General features: G+C 41.3%; 1 protein-coding gene across 1 annotated transcript in view; it reads right to left on the bottom strand.

Annotated features, from left to right (window-relative positions):
• arid2 (AT-rich interactive domain 2) overlaps positions 1-19,979 on the bottom strand; it is a 38,954-nt gene extending 18,975 nt beyond the window's left edge. The window contains exons 1-11 of the mRNA XM_084049956.1: positions 19,415-19,979; positions 19,198-19,291; positions 18,195-18,292; positions 11,293-11,426; positions 6,351-6,569; positions 5,814-5,881; positions 4,978-5,047; positions 3,762-4,012; positions 2,468-2,564; positions 1,609-1,818; positions 640-804 (exon numbers count right to left, since the gene is read on the bottom strand). Coding sequence (XP_083906082.1) covers positions 640-804; positions 1,609-1,818; positions 2,468-2,564; positions 3,762-4,012; positions 4,978-5,047; positions 5,814-5,881; positions 6,351-6,569; positions 11,293-11,426; positions 18,195-18,292; positions 19,198-19,291; positions 19,415-19,506 — 1,498 coding nt within the window. The 5' untranslated portion in view covers positions 19,507-19,979. The remainder of the gene's footprint in view (positions 1-639; positions 805-1,608; positions 1,819-2,467; positions 2,565-3,761; positions 4,013-4,977; positions 5,048-5,813; positions 5,882-6,350; positions 6,570-11,292; positions 11,427-18,194; positions 18,293-19,197; positions 19,292-19,414) is intronic.
• Between the last annotated feature and the right edge of the window lie 265 nt (positions 19,980-20,244).

Genomic DNA, 20,244 nt, shown 5'->3' on the forward strand with positions numbered 1-20,244 from the left:
TGCATGCTGATCATCAAGGCTCCGCCAAAATACATTTTAGTTGACTAAATCAACTGTAGATTTCGTTGACTAAAATCTTATGATATTTAGTCGACTAAAACTAGACAAAACTAAAACATTTCAGATGACTAAAATACGACTAAAACTAAATCAAATTTTATTCAAAAGACTATGACTAAAACTAAATCAAAATTTGCTGTCAAAATCAACACTGGCCCTGACATCATAGAACCCCAATACTGCCCTTAATGTGAGTTTTTTCAAACATTTAAAATGACCAATCAAAGCTGTGAAGCAATTGTATATCAAAATAGACAGCAGTGATTAACCCATTTAGACCTGAGACAGATTCTAAAAACGCCTTCTAAAGTTATCTGAAAAAAAAAAAATTGTATACATATAAATTACAAAAAATTATGTTGCTATATACTGTATACAGCAACTACACCAAAAGGGGTTCCCGGATTGAAAGCGATATTTACATATAGGTGTTCCAGGTCTAAATGGGTTAAGACAACAATTAACATCGACTCCGAATTTAAATTCAATTGATTAAAAAAAAACAAATAACCTTAAACTGAAGTACAGTAGTAAAAAATAAATTAAGTGACTTTATTCAACTTTAGCCATGAGACTTACCAGGTGACGGTGCTCCCTGTACCGGTGCTGGTACCTGTTCTACAAGCTGCGGTCGCACCTCTGCCACCTGGCTGGCACTGGCCTGGTGCTCGATCAACTTCACAGCTGTAAGAGCATCTGGTCCAAACGTGTGCAGGTCTACAGATACTAGCCGCACCAACAGGTCTGCTCATAAATTGGTTGGTTGGGGGGGGGGGGTTACAAAACATAAACACAAAAGCTGAGTGACAGAAATGAGAATGCAGGAAGAAATAAGCAAAATGCCCATTTCAATGATTCTTCGGCATTAAAAACAAAAGCACTAGAGCTGGGATCGGGCTGAATTCTTCTGTCCGAACCCGTCCCTAGACCGACAGCATAGTGCCCGAGACAGACTAGAACCCGACCATTAATTATGCGTCCGACCCAAGCCGACGCAAATATTATTATTTATACTGACACACAAACATGTTAATGTTACAGCATGCCCGTTTACCCTGATTAAACTTGTTTGGGCTTGAAAATGATCATAAAAAATGCATTGATTTTGGTAGATTGTTACAGATTATACATGCCGTTATCATAACATTTCAGTCGTCTTACCATTGATGATTGTCAACGCAGGCTATTATTCATCATGATATGGACTCAACTGTTGACTGTTTGGGAACTTTTAAAAACTACCGAAAAAACAAACATTTGTCCTCTTACTCAATCCCAATTTACAGAAGAGAGTTCAACACGTAAATAAGGATAAGGATAATTCCTTTCAACAGGTCGTTCATGAAAGTCCTTGCGGTCTTGTTTCCAATGAGAACCTGTGAGCAATTAGGGGTTAAGAGTCTTGCTCAGGGACAAATTTCATTTCATCGACACATATGCTGACCTGGCCTGGAATCGAACCTGGGGCAACCAGGGCCTCTGGCTCCCTAGGCGGGTTCACTAACCATTCAGCTATGGCCGCCCCTACCACGTAAATCCTGGTCGTACCTATGCTGTGGTCAACAGCGGCGATCCTGCTGCAGGGACTTTCTCCCAGCTGGGCGAGGAGGTACAGCACCTCCAGCGAGGCCATGAGGAGCATGAGGTCAGGCAGGGTGAGGAGAGCCACCACTTCGCGGTATGATTCCTGGTCCACGTACTCACAGATCAACACGCCGTTGTCCTCCGCTTTGCTGAGGTTGCCCAGGATCTCCATGGCTGGAAGGAATCACGTAAGACAACCAAACGTTTGACCCGTGGTTTTCAAACTACTTTTTGTGCTCAAGGCACACCAACTGGCAAAGTCTACATTTCAATAACCAATCTACAAGCTGATGTGACAGGCTGTGAGGTTGTAGATCTGATGTTTTTGCATTTTTTGAAAGTGGTAAAATTGTATCTATTTGTCTTTGTATTGGAAAATGAGTGTGCACAAACTTAAGTACTGATATATAGTACATTAAAAAAAGATCCCATAATCTTTTATATAGTTATATACAGTATTTTAAAACCCAACACCTGGATTTGCCTCACAATACACCAGTGTGCCTCGGCACACAGTTTGGGAACCACTTCTTTATACACTTCATACAACGTAGTGATTCATGGCACAGTAAGAGCAATGTTATATGCTCTCATTGCTCTGGGTGAAATGGCATGAAATGTAAATGACGGGGGAGGCGGTTTCTCCCGAGTAAATCACAACATAATCATGAAAAGCAGCAAACCCCAGATGACATTGATTACACTGAGACAAGAGAACCCTTAGGCCACATCTGACTCCTGCTAAAAAGTCAAGAGAAGTGGCAGCAGGCCACTTTACCTCACTTTAAATTCAAATGCTTGGGATGGAGAGCCAGCCACTCACCTCTCATTTTGAGGAACCGGTCCCTGGCCATCAAGCATTTGGTGATAGTGTGAAACATTAGATGGGTTGTTCTGAAATCAACAGGATCCAGCTGGAGCTGTGAGGGGAAAACAGATGATTTGCTCAGTTTTCTTTTACAAATGAGAGTATTCGCCCATCCTTCCAAGATAAATTTAATTCCAAATGGAACAAACAAAGCTCAACAGGCTTACTAGCATCCCACGGTTTGTTTGTCACAGGCTGCGGGTGGGGGGGTATACTGTTATACCTACATGGAACCATAAAACACCTATGACATTGTAATACCATGCAGTATTAACTTGAATATCATGTTCAATAAAAAAAAAAGCCTTCATAGATACAAATTATAGATCCAGACCATGACCGCTATACAAAAAGCATGTCATGGAAGGAATATTGATTTGGGGACCATTCAAAATCCTTGAATGTATTTACAGCAAGCCCCCCGGCTTTGCAATACTATGCCACAATATAATGTAAGAGCCCAGATACTGGCTAGCCAATTAATGACATCAAAGGTTTATCCGATTCTATCGGGACCCTTATGCAAAAAGCTTCTAAAAATAGGAGTGCTGATGTAGGATCACCGACTAATTCACAAGACTATACGCATCACTACATCTTCAGAGCCAAAACCCAGCGTTCCTACACAGTTTCCATTTTAAAGTTCCATACTTTTGACATTCATTTCTCAACTGGATTAAACGACTTTAGTACGACTGATGTCCATAATGCCTGAGTAGATGACTGACTATATAACTGAACAGCCAATGATTACTCTCCACAACAGACATTAACAATACCAGTTCTACACCCACAAAGACTGTAGTGATGTGCATTGGGACAAAAAAACAAATTAATCAAATTTGCCTTGGGGATTAATAGTCTCAATATTCCCAATTAGTTTTATTTTTGTTCTGCTTTGCTCATTACAAAACAAAACTGTGGAAACGATAAACCACATATTCTATGATGAACAATCAACAAAAATAGCAGATCCTGAAGCTCAGAACACCACATCGCAACAGTATGCATTGTGAGCTTGTAGATCGGTTAGTTTCGACAAAGATTTGTGTAGGGGTAAAACAAAAGGACTCCAGGCAATTAAGTATTTAGGGTTTAACTCCGTCCCATACGTTTGCAGACTTGCAGAACAATACAAAGAGACAATACTATGCTTTTGTTTTGAGAGCTCAATCATTCAAAATTCCATTTATAGACGACACAACGACTCTAAAGTCCCTTCCCGCCCTGGCTCCCCGTGACGACCCACCTCTGCGGCCACGTTGCCCAGCGTGTCGAGGCCCAGCTGTCGGAGGGAGATGAGGTTACAATGGGCACAGAGCAACAGGAAGCGCAGGCATGTGCGGTTGGCCGCCAGCAGCTTGACGTTGGCTTCCTCAAAGGAGAGGTTTCGCAGGATGACCGCCACCTGCAGCACACGCTGGCCCTCCATGTCGTTGATGCCCGGATCCCGGGGCGGGTGGAAGAGAGTCTGCCAGGGCCCCCCGCACGATGTGCCGTCTGCCAAAGTAAGAGAGCAGCAGCCTATCATTTTCAATGCTCCATTCAATGCTACAGAGGAAATTGCCCCATATTGTGAAATTTTTGTCCCAATAATACAGTGGTTTTCAACCCTTTTCATATCAAGGTCCATTATTTATTCGGCATTTGAGCAACGGACCACCGTTTGATGAGATTTAGCCTCTCAGACCCAAAACTTAGAATATTTTGTTATCGTTGGATATGATTGTTATCGTTGGATACGATTTTGTCTACAATTCCATGCTGAATTGATGTGGTACCATAGGAGAGACGACAGACAACAAACGATCAAAATAAAAAAATATTTAATTAAGTAATGCAGATGTTTAACAATAATTTAACTCTTGAGACCGTACACTCTTTTACACTCTCAAGAGTAACTGGCAGAAAAGGACTCGCCCACTGCATAAATATTAAGGAAAACTCCTTAGACTTAAGAGAATAGAATTTATTTATTTTTAAATGCTCATAAAGTGCTCTGTGCTCATAGTGAGGGGTGAATTTAAAAAGGCAAACGTTTCAGTCCTGGGACCTTCGTCAGTGCTATATGGCCATGCCAAATAGCACTGACGAAGGTCCCAGGACCAAAACATTTGAGATCACTGCACCTGCAGTGAACCGTGAACAAAGGACAAAGAAGGGCACAACAGTTTGCCCTGTTCTTCACACTCTCAAGAGTTAAAGATCTATGAGGGTCCATTTGGTTACCAACTCTCCAACATTTATCTGGGGACCACCTGGAACCCCCTCAAGGACCACTGGTGGTACCCAGACCACTGGTTGAGAACCACTGCAATAATACAACAACCCACAAGTAAATGGAGATGTATTTTGAGGGAATACTGAGTGTGTAACGGCTGTGTGTGTGTGTGTGTGTGTGTGTGTGTGTGTGTGTGTGTGTGTGTGTGTGTGTGTAGGGGGGGTTCATTAGAAAGCCTACTTACCATGTGCTGGGCTGCTCTTGTCCCAGATAAGTTCCCTGACTTCAGCATCTTCCACAACAGCCTTCCAAAACTAGAGTAAAACAGCAGCTGTTAGAGGTGCATTCAGAATCAACCGAGCCCTTTACAAACTACTTTTCCTCAAAACTTATGTAATGTGCATGTTATTGTTGATGCTACTTTGTCTGCATTTATTCTTTTAAAGCACCATACCCATTTAAGATCAGTCTGTATGTTTAAAACGAGACATGTAGGGCTGCAACAGTTAATTGAACTCATCAATTTTGACATATTCTAAATAATAATACATTTTAATCATTTTTTTTCTTTTGCTGGTGAATACAGGAGTGAGTATTGTGTGTGATATGAAATGTAAACTTATCATATAAACAATCATTATTTAGTTAACCCCACTGACTGTCTTCCATACTACGTCCATACTATGTTTAAGGGCCTCTGGGGGAGACACATTACATTAATAAACATATGAGGGATTACTACTGTGTGCGTCTGATTATTAGTAATTATTTCTAAGCTTGAAAACCTGTGATATCTACAAATAACATTCAATTGAATATATACACAACAGAAATAGTTGTTTGTACAGGTCATTAAATATAACTGCATAAATGGTCTGTGAAGTCCAATATGGCTGCAACAGTTAATCAGACTACTCGATTTAATTAATTATAAAAAATATATGTAAAATATATATTTTATCAAAGAAATGTGCCTCTCAATTATTCAACAAATCAAACAAGTAATCAAGCTACTTGTGTATCATTTGACAGGAGACAGACTGTCACTATCATTTGAAAGGAGACAGATTGTCACTTTACCCTAACAAAGTCTCTGGAGGTTTTCTCCTTCCAGTCCATCCCAAACACAGCGGAGAAGGTACCTAACGCTGCAAAGGCAGAAAAAAGGGAAGATTTTTTAGAAGGTTCACATTGAAGCTCCAATTGTTGGCTCAATTACTTTCCTTGCTCTTCAACTTGACTTAAGAAATTGCATTTTGGAGATGTAAGAGGAACAGAGCCCTTTGAGTCTCCAACATTTGAATTGGAAAATGTATATATTTTTCCCCACACAGGCACTAGAATTCTCCCACCCAAGTCGCTTCCAACCCACATATAAAACCCCCACTTTGACACTTGTGTCAAACAAACACACACCTCTATGCTGGAAACTGAAGACCCCAAAAACTATCAGTTAGCTAAATCCCCATTTACTCAAAACAGTTCAGGTGAGGTTACGAATTATTTTGTCAATAAGAACAAGGAATCAAAGTGTGTGTGTGGGAGTGAGCTGTGCTGTGCATTCCAATCTGAGATGTTAGAACAGCACAGTGAATCAAAGTGATGCTGTGGACGTACAGTCGTCGAAGACGCCGGCATGAGCCAGCAGCAGCGTGACCAGTTTGGGGTCCTTGTCCAGCTGCATGACGTGCTTGCTCTCGTTGGAGAGGAGAGTGCAAACGTTGACTGCAAAGTCCACCTCGTTGGGCAGGCCCGACAGGAGAGACAGCACCAGTTTGTTATAGTCGCACGGCGGAATAAAGTCCGTCGACAATCCATAGCTTTGGCGGAGATAGTCTGTAGAGGAAAATGAAGAACATAGACTTGTGATGATGTCAGCAAAATATGTATCAGATATCATACAAAGTAGCAGAGCTGCACTGATTCAAATGTTTTGCTGAATTGAGAACAGCATCTTTTTCAGAACACTACATTACCCAGCATAACTGGGTAATGTAGCCAGTTATGCTTACTAGCACACAATTATTGCAAAACGCACAATGGCTGCAGGACTGGACTTGGAACACAATTTCTCTACATTTGTAGTTTCAGAACTGGCACTGGGCTTACGCGTTTATATGTTTTTCAAGAAGAATTGTAGATATGTTCCGCTGCAATGGAGCACATTCTACAGCACTTTGAATGAAGGCACTGCAGAAACGCAGGTCATTAACTAGAAAAAGTGCTCCTCGGAGCACAGGTCTCCGCCAGGTCAGGTACATTATTGTGGCCTCCTGGTGGCGCTATAATAGGCCAATGTGAAAAGGGTGCCATTTATTCTTAGGCCTTTCACGGCAATCGGACACTGCATTCATGATTTGAGGCATTTTGTTCAAAAATGTGTTTTGCTAAGTTAGACCTGCTGGTGGCGCTATATCAGGCCAATGTGAAAAGGGTGGCATTTCTTCCTCGGCCTAGCGGCGATGTGCGTGTGAAATTTCACGGAAATTGGATGCTGTGTGCATGATTTGAGGCATTTTGTTCAAAACGGACCAATCCTGCAAACTTTGGAAGCCAACCTTAGCCAATGAGGATGGAATATCCTCGGGCGCGCACGCACGCACGCACACACACACACACACACACACACACACACACACACACACACACACACACACACACACACACACACACACACACACACACACACACACACACACACACACACACACACACACACACACACACACACACACACACACACACACACACACACACGCCATGCCTTTCGGCCTGGCGGAGATAACTATGCAACAAAAAAAATAATGTCTCTGTATCCTCCTATATGTTGAACAGTTGGAGAAATGTAATGTCATTGGTGGGCAAACAAATTAGCAGCACAGTTCTTGGCAGGAATGCTTACAAATAACAGACACTCGACTCTGTATACGCATTTGTAAACTTTGGGCCTGTTCACACATCAATAAATCTTACACACTATAGAGGATCTGTAGTCAAACATTGCATTCAAATTCACATCAATGACTGGAAAGCAGATCCTCGCAGACAAAGGATGAACCAAGTGAGTCAGTAGTAATTCCATAGGAGATTCTTCCAACACAGAGACAAAGATAAAGGACTCACCGTGGACATTAGAAATCAGGTGTGCAGCTTAGACAAGCTGAAGAGAAAGCACCTCTTGGTTGCTATGTTACTGTGCCACTTATACAGCCTGTTGCTGCAGCTGCACATGCTTAGCCAACACAACACTACACTACTTAAAGTTACACCCCCAAGCCTCAACAACATCAGCAACAAGACAAGAGCTAAACCTTTACTGATCCCCAGATGGAATAACAAGCAGCAGTGAGAATGAACACAGGAGAGGTAAAGGGAAGAGTAAAGAACCAAACCAAGATAAATAGAGTGAGTGAACATATCCATCAAAGCCAATGAAAATCTGTGCAGTTCATCAACAATGAGTAGGCTATATGGGTGGATTATTAAACTCTATAATCTTAGTTGACCGGTCCGCCAGGGCACTATACTTGGTCTGCTCCTTTTCCCCGCCACTACACCATATCTCTTCGGCTGTCTGTGAAAATAGCAGAAAGTTCGCCCCAGAAAAGGGCTGTTGGGTTTCATCATGTGGTTAAGTCTATCTACATTAAGTATGAATTAATTATGTACAGACCATCAACAATGAATCAATCAATCAATCAATGGTGATGTAGATGAAGAGTTGAGCAAACAAACTTGTATAGCAGCAACAGCCTCTTTCTGAGGTTCCTGGTCACTCAGCCTGTTAGTGCCCAGACCTTTTATGCTCCTTGAGAGTGAGAGGACCCGAGTTTTAATCCGACTTGTGTATTGTCTCGCATGCCTCTCCTCTCTCTGCCCCTGGGCTTCCTGTCTCTCTACACTATATCTGAATAAAGCATAAAATGCAAAAGAAAATTCTAAATATATATTTGTTTTCCTTCCAGTGAGTTCTCCCCTCAAACACTTGCAGAAAGACCACATCTTTCTTATCCACAAGCAGGGCTAAGTAACAATTCAAGAGATTCCAAAGCCAACTGCCGATTGATTAACTTTAATTTGACACAGCTAAGACAACACAAGTTTATTCTAGTCCACTGCCAGATTATGATTTAAATGTCTGTCCATCCATTTAAATTCAGAACTTCAGTTCACACAACAAAATCCATGGCCTTAATTCTTGATTAATGAAAATAAATGTACAATTTAATATACATTATCAATATATATATATACATTTAAGATGGCCAAATGTTGATCAAGGAAGAAAATACAAAGATTTGAGTATTAGTTCACCTTTATCCAACCAATAATCCCATCAAAAATAAGACGCACAAAATCAGAACACGTTTTCTATTAAAAAAACATGAGCTACAAATGCTTTAATCTGTCTCATTTTAGAGAACCGTCACACAATTTGGTTAACTGCTGAATTACCGCAAAATATACCAACATTTTACTACTGTGTCGCTTACCACCCTGGTCATGTTGCAGAGTCAAACGCAAAGATACGATTTTTCAATGCTGGGTCAAAACAATAACTTGTAGATTAGAGCAAGTCAAAAGCAGTCAACAAACACTGTTGTAGCTGTTCTGTGGAAGACCAAATCCACCTAAGTAAAGCTGCTTCATCAAATCAGAGCCATCCCATGTTAATTTATACTTGATGGAGGTCATTTCCTAAATTCAATTTGTCAGCAGAAATGATCTTGTGCCTGGAAAAAAATCTAATCTGACTAGTAAGAAAACCAGACAGGGGGAAATGTAGCAAAGTCTCCTCCTCTCATCTGTCAGTGAAGGAGCTAGTCACTCGTAATAATGACCATGTAACTACTCCCCCACCCAAAGAACAAAAAATGGAGGCTGTTTTACAAACAAGAACAGAGGACCATGCTCTATTGGACAACTTCCTGGTGTGATAGTGTTTTGATTTCCTCCTCTCTGAAACACCTGCTCCAGGGTATCTGCTATAAATAAGAATGTTTTCTGTCAAACTGAAAGGTTAAATAAGTACAATAAATATTCTATCATTATAACTACTAGCATAATGCTGCACTCTGTTGCCAGTTAAATATAGCCTAGGCTCTACCACAGCAGTGTAAACCTGATTTTAATGTAAGTCATTGTATAGGCTAATGAAAGCAGCATAGGAGTAGACTCATTAGAAGACCAGTGATAGAAGACTATGATTTGCTTACAATTTTCAACAACATATCCCCAAGGCCCCTGGCTCTGCTGGTATGAATAATAGTGTGGAGAAAATCATCTTAATTTAAGCATGAACTCCATTTAGGAAATGATACCCGTCGGGGCCAACCTCACCATACTTTTAGATCATGCACCACTCACAACAGAATTTTAACTACATGATTGTTAAAAAACAAAACTGTTTGACATTGTGAGTTTAGTCAAGACCGAATAACAAACTATGGAACAAATTCACAAGTGTCATCCTTTCTGACTATCAGTGAAAGAAGTGGGGAGGCAGGCAACTTGGACAAACTAAACTAAGCAGCAGTCAAACAGCATCCTCATGAATGTGGTACCACAATAATATACCGTACGTGTTCAACTTTCATGCTGTTTTTTCACCATTAAATAATAGTGACGGGCATCACTAGACATCTGCAGACATGGCAAAACCACAACCAATGAATATTTCTAGGCATTGGGTAGGCCTTGGGATAGCTTTGTTCCCAAGAATCAAACAAGACTAACATACAAGAAAAACTCCAGCTAGCGCAGGAGAGTGGCCAGTTAAGGTGGCCGATACAACACCAGAAAACCTGAAGTCAGTTTGGCACGGGAGGGCTCCCCAACCCGAGAAAAAAACTTCTGACAGCCAAATAGCATTTCATACCTTTGTGTTCTGGAAGCCACACTCTGCCCACCACGCTGTTGGTGGCGAGTGGAGACTTGCTCAAGCAGTGTGTACACACACACACACACACACACACACACACACGCACACACACACACACACACACACGCCAGCAGCACTGCTGGAACCGATGGTTAAATTAATACCTGGATATCGCGCCCACGACATGCCGTTGGGAATTTGTGATGGAGGTATGGAGGTTATGCCCTTTCCAGCGATAGGCTGTGTTTATGAATGGTCACTAGCGTCTCTTCAAAACGAATCGCTGCTTTTCACTCACTTCACTGCTGACAGAATGAACTTGAAGCTGGGCTGAATGAATGCAGAAACGATGCGACCAATGACAGAAGCCGAACACCTCGGAGTACCCGAACACAGAAATGTAGTTCTTATCCCGCCCACCCAAAGCATCATATTGTAGTTTTAGACTAGCTGAACAGAACACATTTCTTCTGTTGTGGTGTAGTATGCATTACACTTTAGTGAGAGTTATAGAAAGACAGCGAGTTAGAGAGCGAAAGGGAGTATGTTTGGAATAGAGAGAAAAGTGATAATCTTCACCTGCCCGATACCGAAGTGATCAAGAGTTCCTGGAAAAGTAATCTTGTGAGTGCGTCAGACTGAGCTAGTAAAGTATACGAGTCACAAGTATTCGCCCACCTGATACAGTGTGTTGCTGGTAGTTGTAAGAGCAGGGAATTGCACCGATTGGAAGAGAGGGTTTGGGATGCCCCGGCTGCACCTCCTCATCATCCTCGCCGAAGTGGTGGACTTTTTCATACTTCTCCAGGTATCTGTGGATAGATGGAGCAACAACAAAATCAGTCCTTATTCTTTCATAAAATTGGGAAAACTAGAACTCTGACAGGTCAAAAGGTACTCCTGAGTCCTGATTAATTTTCTTTAAATTGAAATCACGATTTATTAATCACAATTATTGGTTACCAGTTGTTGGTGGAAAAGGATGCGTAATCATAAAAAAAAGGGGTACGTGATAATTTATTGTTAAAATAAGTGATAATAGCTCTATATTCTAAGACTCATTGCTAACCCCCAGGGAGGCCCCCATTACCGAACAAACACTGTTCAGTAACACAGGTCTCTTAAGCTCTTTAGTAAACAGAAAATTCATCTTCAGGTCGGGTTACCAATTTTATCCAGTCAGGAGGGAGAAATCACACAGCGACACAGGATATAGATTAAACAAGTGAAATTGACTTCTGAAAATTTGCAGACAAAATTGGAACAGGAACATTATCAAATTGAAGCTGATAAATGGGTACCCTCTCCTGATTGGCTGAAATTGGCAACCCACCTGAAAATGTATTTCCTGTTTCAGAAAGAGCTGGAGAGACCGCTGATACTGAACAAACACTCTATAAAAATATATAATAATATACAGTATAATCAATGTATTTATATAAAACATATAATTTATTTTAACCCCTTCCCACTGCTTCCCCTTTAATCTGTTCTCTGACAAGTCTGACATGGGAGCACACTGTACAGTTAACATTTTGAGAATACCTTACATGACCACAACATATTGAATACTGTTTAATATTTCAGACAACAGACTATAATATGTTGTGGACAGCAGTTCTTATGTATTTTCTAACCCCTAATAAAGACGACTGACAGAACAATAAAATAGACGTAGTAGCTGGCCACCATTTCATTTAGCTTAGTCTAAGAAAGAACATAATCCTCACAGGCTCTCCCAGACTAATATTGTGCCAAAAGTAATTCATACTACACAGCAGGCTATCATACAACTGCAAGATGGCCAACATTTTAGTTGTTCAATAGTGGCCCCTGGCCAAATGCATTCTTATTCAGAGGTCCTTGGCACAAGTTTCAGAATCCCCACTCTTTAAGCACAATGTAATACATGTTCAATTACAAAAGTTGAAAAGATAAAAGCCTGTTTGTCTTAGTTTAATTCTGTCCAAGACATTGAGCATCCGTTGGACTTCACAACCAGCCTTAATGAAAAAGTTTGACAGAGAACGTATTTCGTATTTCTAAGATTCTGAGCGAAGATTTTTCCCAAGTAGCATCACAGTATACAGTATATGCACCCAACAATGGCTGCTGAACAGACCTAACCGTTTCTCAAACACCAGAGAACAAGACAATGCATTTTCTCAAATAGTTATGACACAGTGAGCAAACAGTAAGACCATTAACTCTTTCCATGGAATTACGTTCACCTTTGGTCTACCATCTTCAGTCTAACCTCAGTATTTTTAAGACTTGAAAAGGCAAAACCTCTCAACAGGCATGGTCCACAGAGGCAGTGTTTATTTAGCCTACTTGTTAACAACAACTACTGCTACACAGCGCAAACCATGTATGACAGAGAACTTAGCAAAAATGAGACATCTCCATCTAATGTCACAACAGCTGTTTACTCTAAAGACACCCTGCTTAGTAGCTCTATTGAGTTGTAGATAAAGAGGTTAAATATATGGTTACGCTTGTGAAAACAATCAGACAACAAAACACAGTCAGAAATGGCAACAGCAAATACCTTAACAGAGATAGTATGTCAAACCGCAGCTCAGCGCAAAGCACCCTGTGCTGCCGTGAGTCACTGGGAGAGTGCCCGTCTCTGAATGAGGCCCCGCTGGTTCACCGTGGCCAAGGTAATCCCCCGTCCGTTGGCTGTGCATGACACACTGGACTATAAATACCCTCAGCCTCCATTTGTAGAGAGAGAGAGAGAGGCCCCGGCCCTCCGTGCACTTACACAACGCAGCGTCATCAAACGCTGTCTGGGCACGAGCAGAAAGGGTTGAGGGGGGGCATGATGTGAGGTAGGGGGAGTCGACTGCAGCTGCTCGAGTCTGCACTTCCCCTTTTGATAAATGATGGGAGGAGGATGAACGCTGCCCCTGCCATCTCACACGCGACAACCAAACATGAATGCTCCAGGAAATTCACCTTTTCATGGCTGCACTTTGACAACCATTGAAGGAAGATGTACACTACTACAATTGGCAATGTTAAAGCATATTTCCATTTAGTATTTCCAGCTGGTGGAAGTGGGGAGAAAATGCACTTGCCCTAATGCCCTTGATAGAGAGCTTCCATACGATAACGAGAAGATGTGTGGCAACAAACAACTGTTGTCAGTGAACTGATGTTATTTGAGGTCAAGAGGATCAAACAAGTGCAGATACACAGGATTTGATTACACTCAACTGTCTGCTTGTCTAAATGCCCTTAGTGTGTGGGAATTGGTTGCCCCCTACTGGACATGGACACAGCCATACACAGAGACACAAGAATGTGCTTGCTAATTTCTAGGGAAATCTTGGTTGAGATTTTTGTGAGCAGACCATCTCTAAACAAGGTTAACGGAAAGAGATTATACTTGGTCAGTGACATTAACAAAGATCATACGACAAAAAGCAACACAGGCCGACTTTTGGCCCTCTACCACTGTCCAGAAGGAAATTAATGGCTGCAGCACAAAGAAATACACTGCAAGTGATACGTTAAAACATGCCAATATATTAAACAACATGCAGAGTTATCAGTCTAAATGGAAAGAAGGCATAGCAAACAAAGCACACAATGTTCTCTATAGTGGAGGGAGAGCATATAAAATATGTATTTACAAGACTGCAAATGATCATTTTCAATCTGGTCAGTCTATGACCATAGAGATGTCAGCACACAACAGAGAATACCCTAGTAACTCTACCCTACATCTTATTCTAGAACATGAGCAAACTAACAAAGTGGTAAACGAAAAGTAAAAAAAAAAACACCCAACACCAAATTCAAGTTCCAGTTGAAAGGAAAACACCGATATGTGTACTCGGTAGAAAGAAGACTGAAAGAAAAAGATTATGCTATCAGTGGTGGCCAACACTGGTGAAAGGCAACTAAAATTACAAACGGGCTCCAAATACAGTGACTCAGAGAGCTCAAAGAGTTGGCCAGTAGTAGTATTCTCTTGCACTCTCAATCTAGTAGCCTTTTTTTAATTGCTACCATGCATAAAAAATCTTGGGCCATTGGATTTCACAGACTACCGCGTAGTTTTATCCCCAACGGGTCACTGTCAGACTCAGAATACGAGTAGCAGCACAGATGGTGCAAGGATAAGAGCAAGGCTAATGCAATACAGATGAAAGGCCACTTTGGCCAGATGTCACAGACGAGTAGGCAAGTTGGAAATAGGACTCACTCAGATTGTAAATATTATAATATAAATATAATTATTTATTTGACCTTTATTCATACAGGTAAAATCCCTTTTCGAGTGAGCCCTGTCAAAACATTATACAAGCAATGAGAATAGGAATAATGTCTAAAGTGTCAATTACGATTCAAATCGCTCTTAGAAATTATACACCACTGTGAAAGGATGTTGACATAAGAAGTCGTCATTTTGAATATTTCAGTATCAGTAAGTCTTGAGAGTTAACTGAAATGGTTCCTAGGTGATATCCTGGGCATAATTTACACCCGATGGGAATTGAGTGGGAGTGCAAACTAAGGTTGAAAAGCATTTGGTTTGGGTTTAACCAGACTGCCCTTCATAAAACGTGGTTGTCAAAACTGTATCAACACCAATGAATGGCATGTTCAATTCAAACTTATTATGATGCAATAGCAGTCTCATGATGGTACCTTTTATTCAGTCATAAGTCAGTTACAGCGTGTACGTTTTTTAAGTTGGATGCCAAGAGACTCACTGTGAGTGTGAGACCACTCAGCCCATGAGAGTGGATGGTGCAGCACAATCCCACAGTCACATCATGTGACACTACCCACTGGAACCAAACCAATGAGATGTGAATTAAGATGCAGTAAAAACCATGATCCACATTAGATCTGCCACAGGAATACTGGATGTGGGTAGAACTTAATCCAACCAACAACCATTGGAACAATGAAGTGGCGAACCATGAAGTACATCAACTAAAATGTTAACACACAACAACACATCACAAAAGGGCAGATGACCCCATATTAGCACTAATGTACTAGAAGGATTGTTCACTCTCTGACTGAGTGACATTCAAAAAGAGGTTAGAAGTTTAGCGCCAGACTTCTAAACACTGGGCCTCATTTATTAACTTTCTCAGAGTATTAGTGCTGACTTAGGACTACTGGCTAGAGCCTCATGACCATCATATTATTATCATAATCTGAAAGATGCACTGATCAGAGACTAAAACCCATTATCTGAGGCTTGTTGGTTGGTTCTTCACTACTCTTCAGAAAGGGAAAGGGATACAGCTGTCAGCTGGTATTGGAAGAGTAGTCCCCACAATCTATTGGAGAAGTCTTTAGATACAGTACCTAAACCAGAGCAAAACAGGCACCACTAAAATGCTGTTTAATGATGCACTACAGTTCTACAGACAATCAGTGTCAATGTCTTTGATGATGAACAGTCTGTACAAAGACTCAAAATAGATAAATACAATTTCACGGGTAAACATATCCTTGTCAGAAGGTTCTCAGTAGTTGTTAAGTTCCCAACTGACAGAACTAAAGGAAGGCCACCAACTTTGACGAGCAAAAATAGTACCAAAAAGAGAGAAATATTTTCACAGATAAACCTATAATTGACAGAAGGTTCTCAGTTGTTACGTTCCCAGCTGCTGAAACTAACAGAAGGACACCAGCTTTGGTGTCCTACGTTTGAAGAAAGAATTGATTGATTTAACTAATTAACAAAAATGAATACAAGACAATCTTAAACAGAAAATGGCACAAGCCTGGCACAAACTTAATTGGTGAGCGAATAGTCAAAAATGTAGCAGTCGTTCTTGGTCAGCAAAACACTAGCACCAGTAAGTCAAGGGTAGTCTATCTCTACTATTGGAGAGATTTGAGTGTAGAGTAAGAGTTTGTAGCTGCTTGTCGCCTATAATATTCTATGCAGAGTTGCAACAGAGAAACACTTGACCAAATATTTCCAACGGCTACTGTGGCACAAGTGAGATATTCTGTATGAATGTGTACTCGTACGTGCATTTCAACTGTTCTCAGCTTTCTCTCAATTTAAGCAATACCCAATATTTTATATTTAATCTAAATAGATTAGATTAATCTAAATCACATCATCCAGCAGTCTTGCTCATCTATTTTGTTCAGCCTTTCTGAGCAAGACAGGAACTCTACACACACCTTTTTATTCCCTCTCCCATTTGGCTTAAGTTAATTCTTGACAGACATCAATTTCAGGAAAAAAAATGGTTATTTATAATTTACGTTGAGAAAGATGAATGAGTTGGCCCTTTCAAAGTTTTTAGAAGTTAAATTCATCAGATTGTTGGTCATTGTTATGTGGCTTGTATCTCAGGTAATAGGTCTGGTTAATAAACGAAGCCCTTTGAATCAAAAGCAAGACCAATCAAAAGATATTTAGTGATCATTTGACTCCACAAGGTCAAGGCTGCACATACACCTCAGAAAATTCCCACACCATTGCTCACTGGCTTACTTACACCTAACAGAGCAAACTAAACTGTAATTTCAGTGATCTGGACTTCCAACTAATCCACTATACAAGCAGGAATTTTTGCTCCGGAAAAAATTGCTTTACGACCTTCATATACGAGAACATTGAACAACCACAACATTCACAAATGCGTTTCATCTACATATCAACACAGCAGGCGTACAGGAAACCTCGATAAGCTCAGCAACTAGTAACTACAAGGGTGCACAGTCTAGTCTTGTACCACCTCTCCTACGCACCTTATCAAACCACACAACTTAAACAGTGAAAAGACAAGTGACAATATTAGCCCCTTCATTCATGAATGAGTTCAACCACTCTCATGCCTCAAAACATTTAGGTAATAGCAATGCATAGACTCTGTCTTAGAATATAAACCAATGTCCCACAGAGGCTGACTAAACTTTTCAGGATAGGCTATATGCATTTTCCTGCTTGAGAGATGCAATCCCCCTCCAGGCAGGTTCTGGGTACAATCATTTCATGAGGAAAAAGAGAGAAGGCGGCAACCCAGAGACTAAACACAAATGCCAGCTGTTAAGGAGGGCTGCATCTACACTGGGCTCACATCAAGAGCAGCTGATTATGTTGAAAAGGAGGCTGCATGCTGGACTTGTTACAGCAACCAGATCTTTTCAATCAGTGGCATGATACCGAACCTAAAAGACTTTAGGCTATGCTATATTAAAAAAGGAATAGATCACAATTATTCTATTGTTGGCACTGTTACAAAGAAAATATGTCCAAAGAGAGCATTCTTGAAGACTATGTTCCAAAATGAATGAGATACAGAAAATACATTTTGCTAGAGAATGCCATCATGACATGAACAGCTCATTCTTTATTGTGCTCCTAATTACAAAAACGGCCAGAGGCTATAATCATCACCCTTATGATGAAGAGCTTTCACAGAATTGACAGTTCTTTGCCTGTCAAAAAGAGAGGCAACTGCTGCTACTGCTTCCACTGTGGATTGTTGAATGGTCACATCCTACTGGCTGCATCTTACCACTTGTAAACATTTGCCACATGGTGCCTGAGAGTAAGAGTGCTGCATGGCCATGCCACTTACCTCAGGTAGTACTGTTTTAAAGCAAATGCAGCGTTGGAACAACTCCTGGGAAAGTTAAAATCTTCTCCAAGTTCAGACCATTGGTTCTTGTCAGACACCTGGAAAGGAAATTCATAGATTAGGAAAGCAGGATACCGGCATAGCAAGAGGCAGTTAGTTACATTTCAACCATCTGGTCTATACTTCAGCTTCCCCAATAAGGCAATATCACAATTTCTGATCAATAAGAGAGCAGCTGAAAATAACTGAAAAACAACAAAACGTTAATCCATTAGAAGAAACGGGGTAAAATAGGTATAATAAGTGTGATGTTAACATCCAGGATGTTTACAATTGATCCATCGGTTGGTTCTCAGTGGCTTTCTTTGGCTACTATCGTTACTGTTGTTGCTAGTTAGCAGTCTGGCTAACAAGCTAACTTGACTTTCTGGCTTGCTTTAGCGTGCACGGCGTGCAAACATACAGGACCAAACTCGAGGCAACTTATTGTCTCCATCAACCAAATGCTTTAGGTTGCAGCGACCTGTCTCGACTTGGGGTCATTTTGTACATTTACTGTATTCACTAACATGGGCCTATTGAGGCCTACATTGTGTGATCAGCCATGGAAGCCAAAGATGGCTATGGCCGAAAAGCAAGCTTCCCCAAAACTATCGGCAAAATGTACACAAAACGCCGTTGCCCCCCGCGGCGAGCCGTGTTTTCCTGAGTGTGTGCTGATAATCGATGTTATACGTGCCCGCTAATTTTGAGTTGCTCCAACTGCACTCTGACTCCGAAGCGGTGCGATGATCGGACTTTACATTCAAACCGTACACAACACAAGCAACCACATTGCATTAGACGGCAAAACTAGCACAAGGCCAACCACCAAAGCCCGTGTTTCTTATAAATATGATGCATCCCACACATCCCCGGGATGTCACACAGAGTTGCAGAGCGGGTCCACTGGAGACTCCACGGGGAGTAGAGTGTGCGAAAATCCACTTTTAGTTCCACTCACCTTAGCAAATCCACCTAAAGAAACGACTCTGATATAGAGAGCATTGAGATCCAGCTCTTTCCCACCCACGATAGGAATCTTCCTGAACGGCGATCTGAAAAGATAACACACGAAATAAATACACATATGTCTAAATAACAGCTTTCTGTAATTTCCAGTTGTGTGCAAAGGTGAATTAAAGTTATATTTCACTGGAATAAAAACGCCCCGTTCTCACCCTCTGCTTTGGTGAAATTGCCGCAGCTCGTCCAGGAAAGCCTGTCCTTTCCTTCGCTGATCTGGTAGATTTTTTCCCGTCGAATTTGCCATTGTTTTTGCATGCAAAACGGTTAAAACCCCACTCAGTCGCTTCCTAAGACACCAAGGATCCCATACTCCGCCGGCGCTCAGTCATTCGCGAAGCTGAGTGTTTAAAAAGTTAAAGAAATAGCTGATAGCAAGAAGAGCGCCAGCTCGCTAATAAAGACTGATGCACACAGAAAAGCAAGCCGATTCAACCCTTGGAAGGACTAAGTTCTAGCGAACAGTCACAAATACGAGCGATTCCACCGGCAAATTAAAACATGCCATGGTAGGAGATGTTCAATTAATGCTTTTGGTCGCGATTGTATTCGTTTGGAGTGGTTTGACAGTGTGTTATATCGCACACACCGTAGAGCGGCAGAGGGATCCAGTTCTCTCAGACAAAAAGATGTTGAAGGCCGCGAGTCCGACCTGCCATGCGTGCAACAGCGCCCCCTACGTCCACCCAGCGACGCCGCGCCGTCCACAGCGCTTTATTGGAACAATAGACACTGTTTTCTTTTTTAGGGCTCATCTGCAACTTAACGACGTTCATTGAAAATGTTAGGGCAATGATGGAATAGGTCGTGGGGGGAGGGGATCTCGTGTCTTAAATAGATCACCCCAAAATCCAAATAAACACATAAATAATGTACTAGCTTTTGTCTCCAGCTGTACTGGAGACACGACTCTGTTATAATCCTGTGGTAGAGGTTTTGGGAGATGTATGTGGAAAACACTGGCTTATGATGCATGGCCTTAGAA

This window comes from Gymnoscopelus microlampas (assembly GCF_963454915.1).
Source record: "Gymnoscopelus microlampas genome assembly, chromosome: 23".
In the NCBI taxonomy this organism is placed as follows: Eukaryota; Metazoa; Chordata; class Actinopteri; order Myctophiformes; family Myctophidae; genus Gymnoscopelus; species Gymnoscopelus microlampas.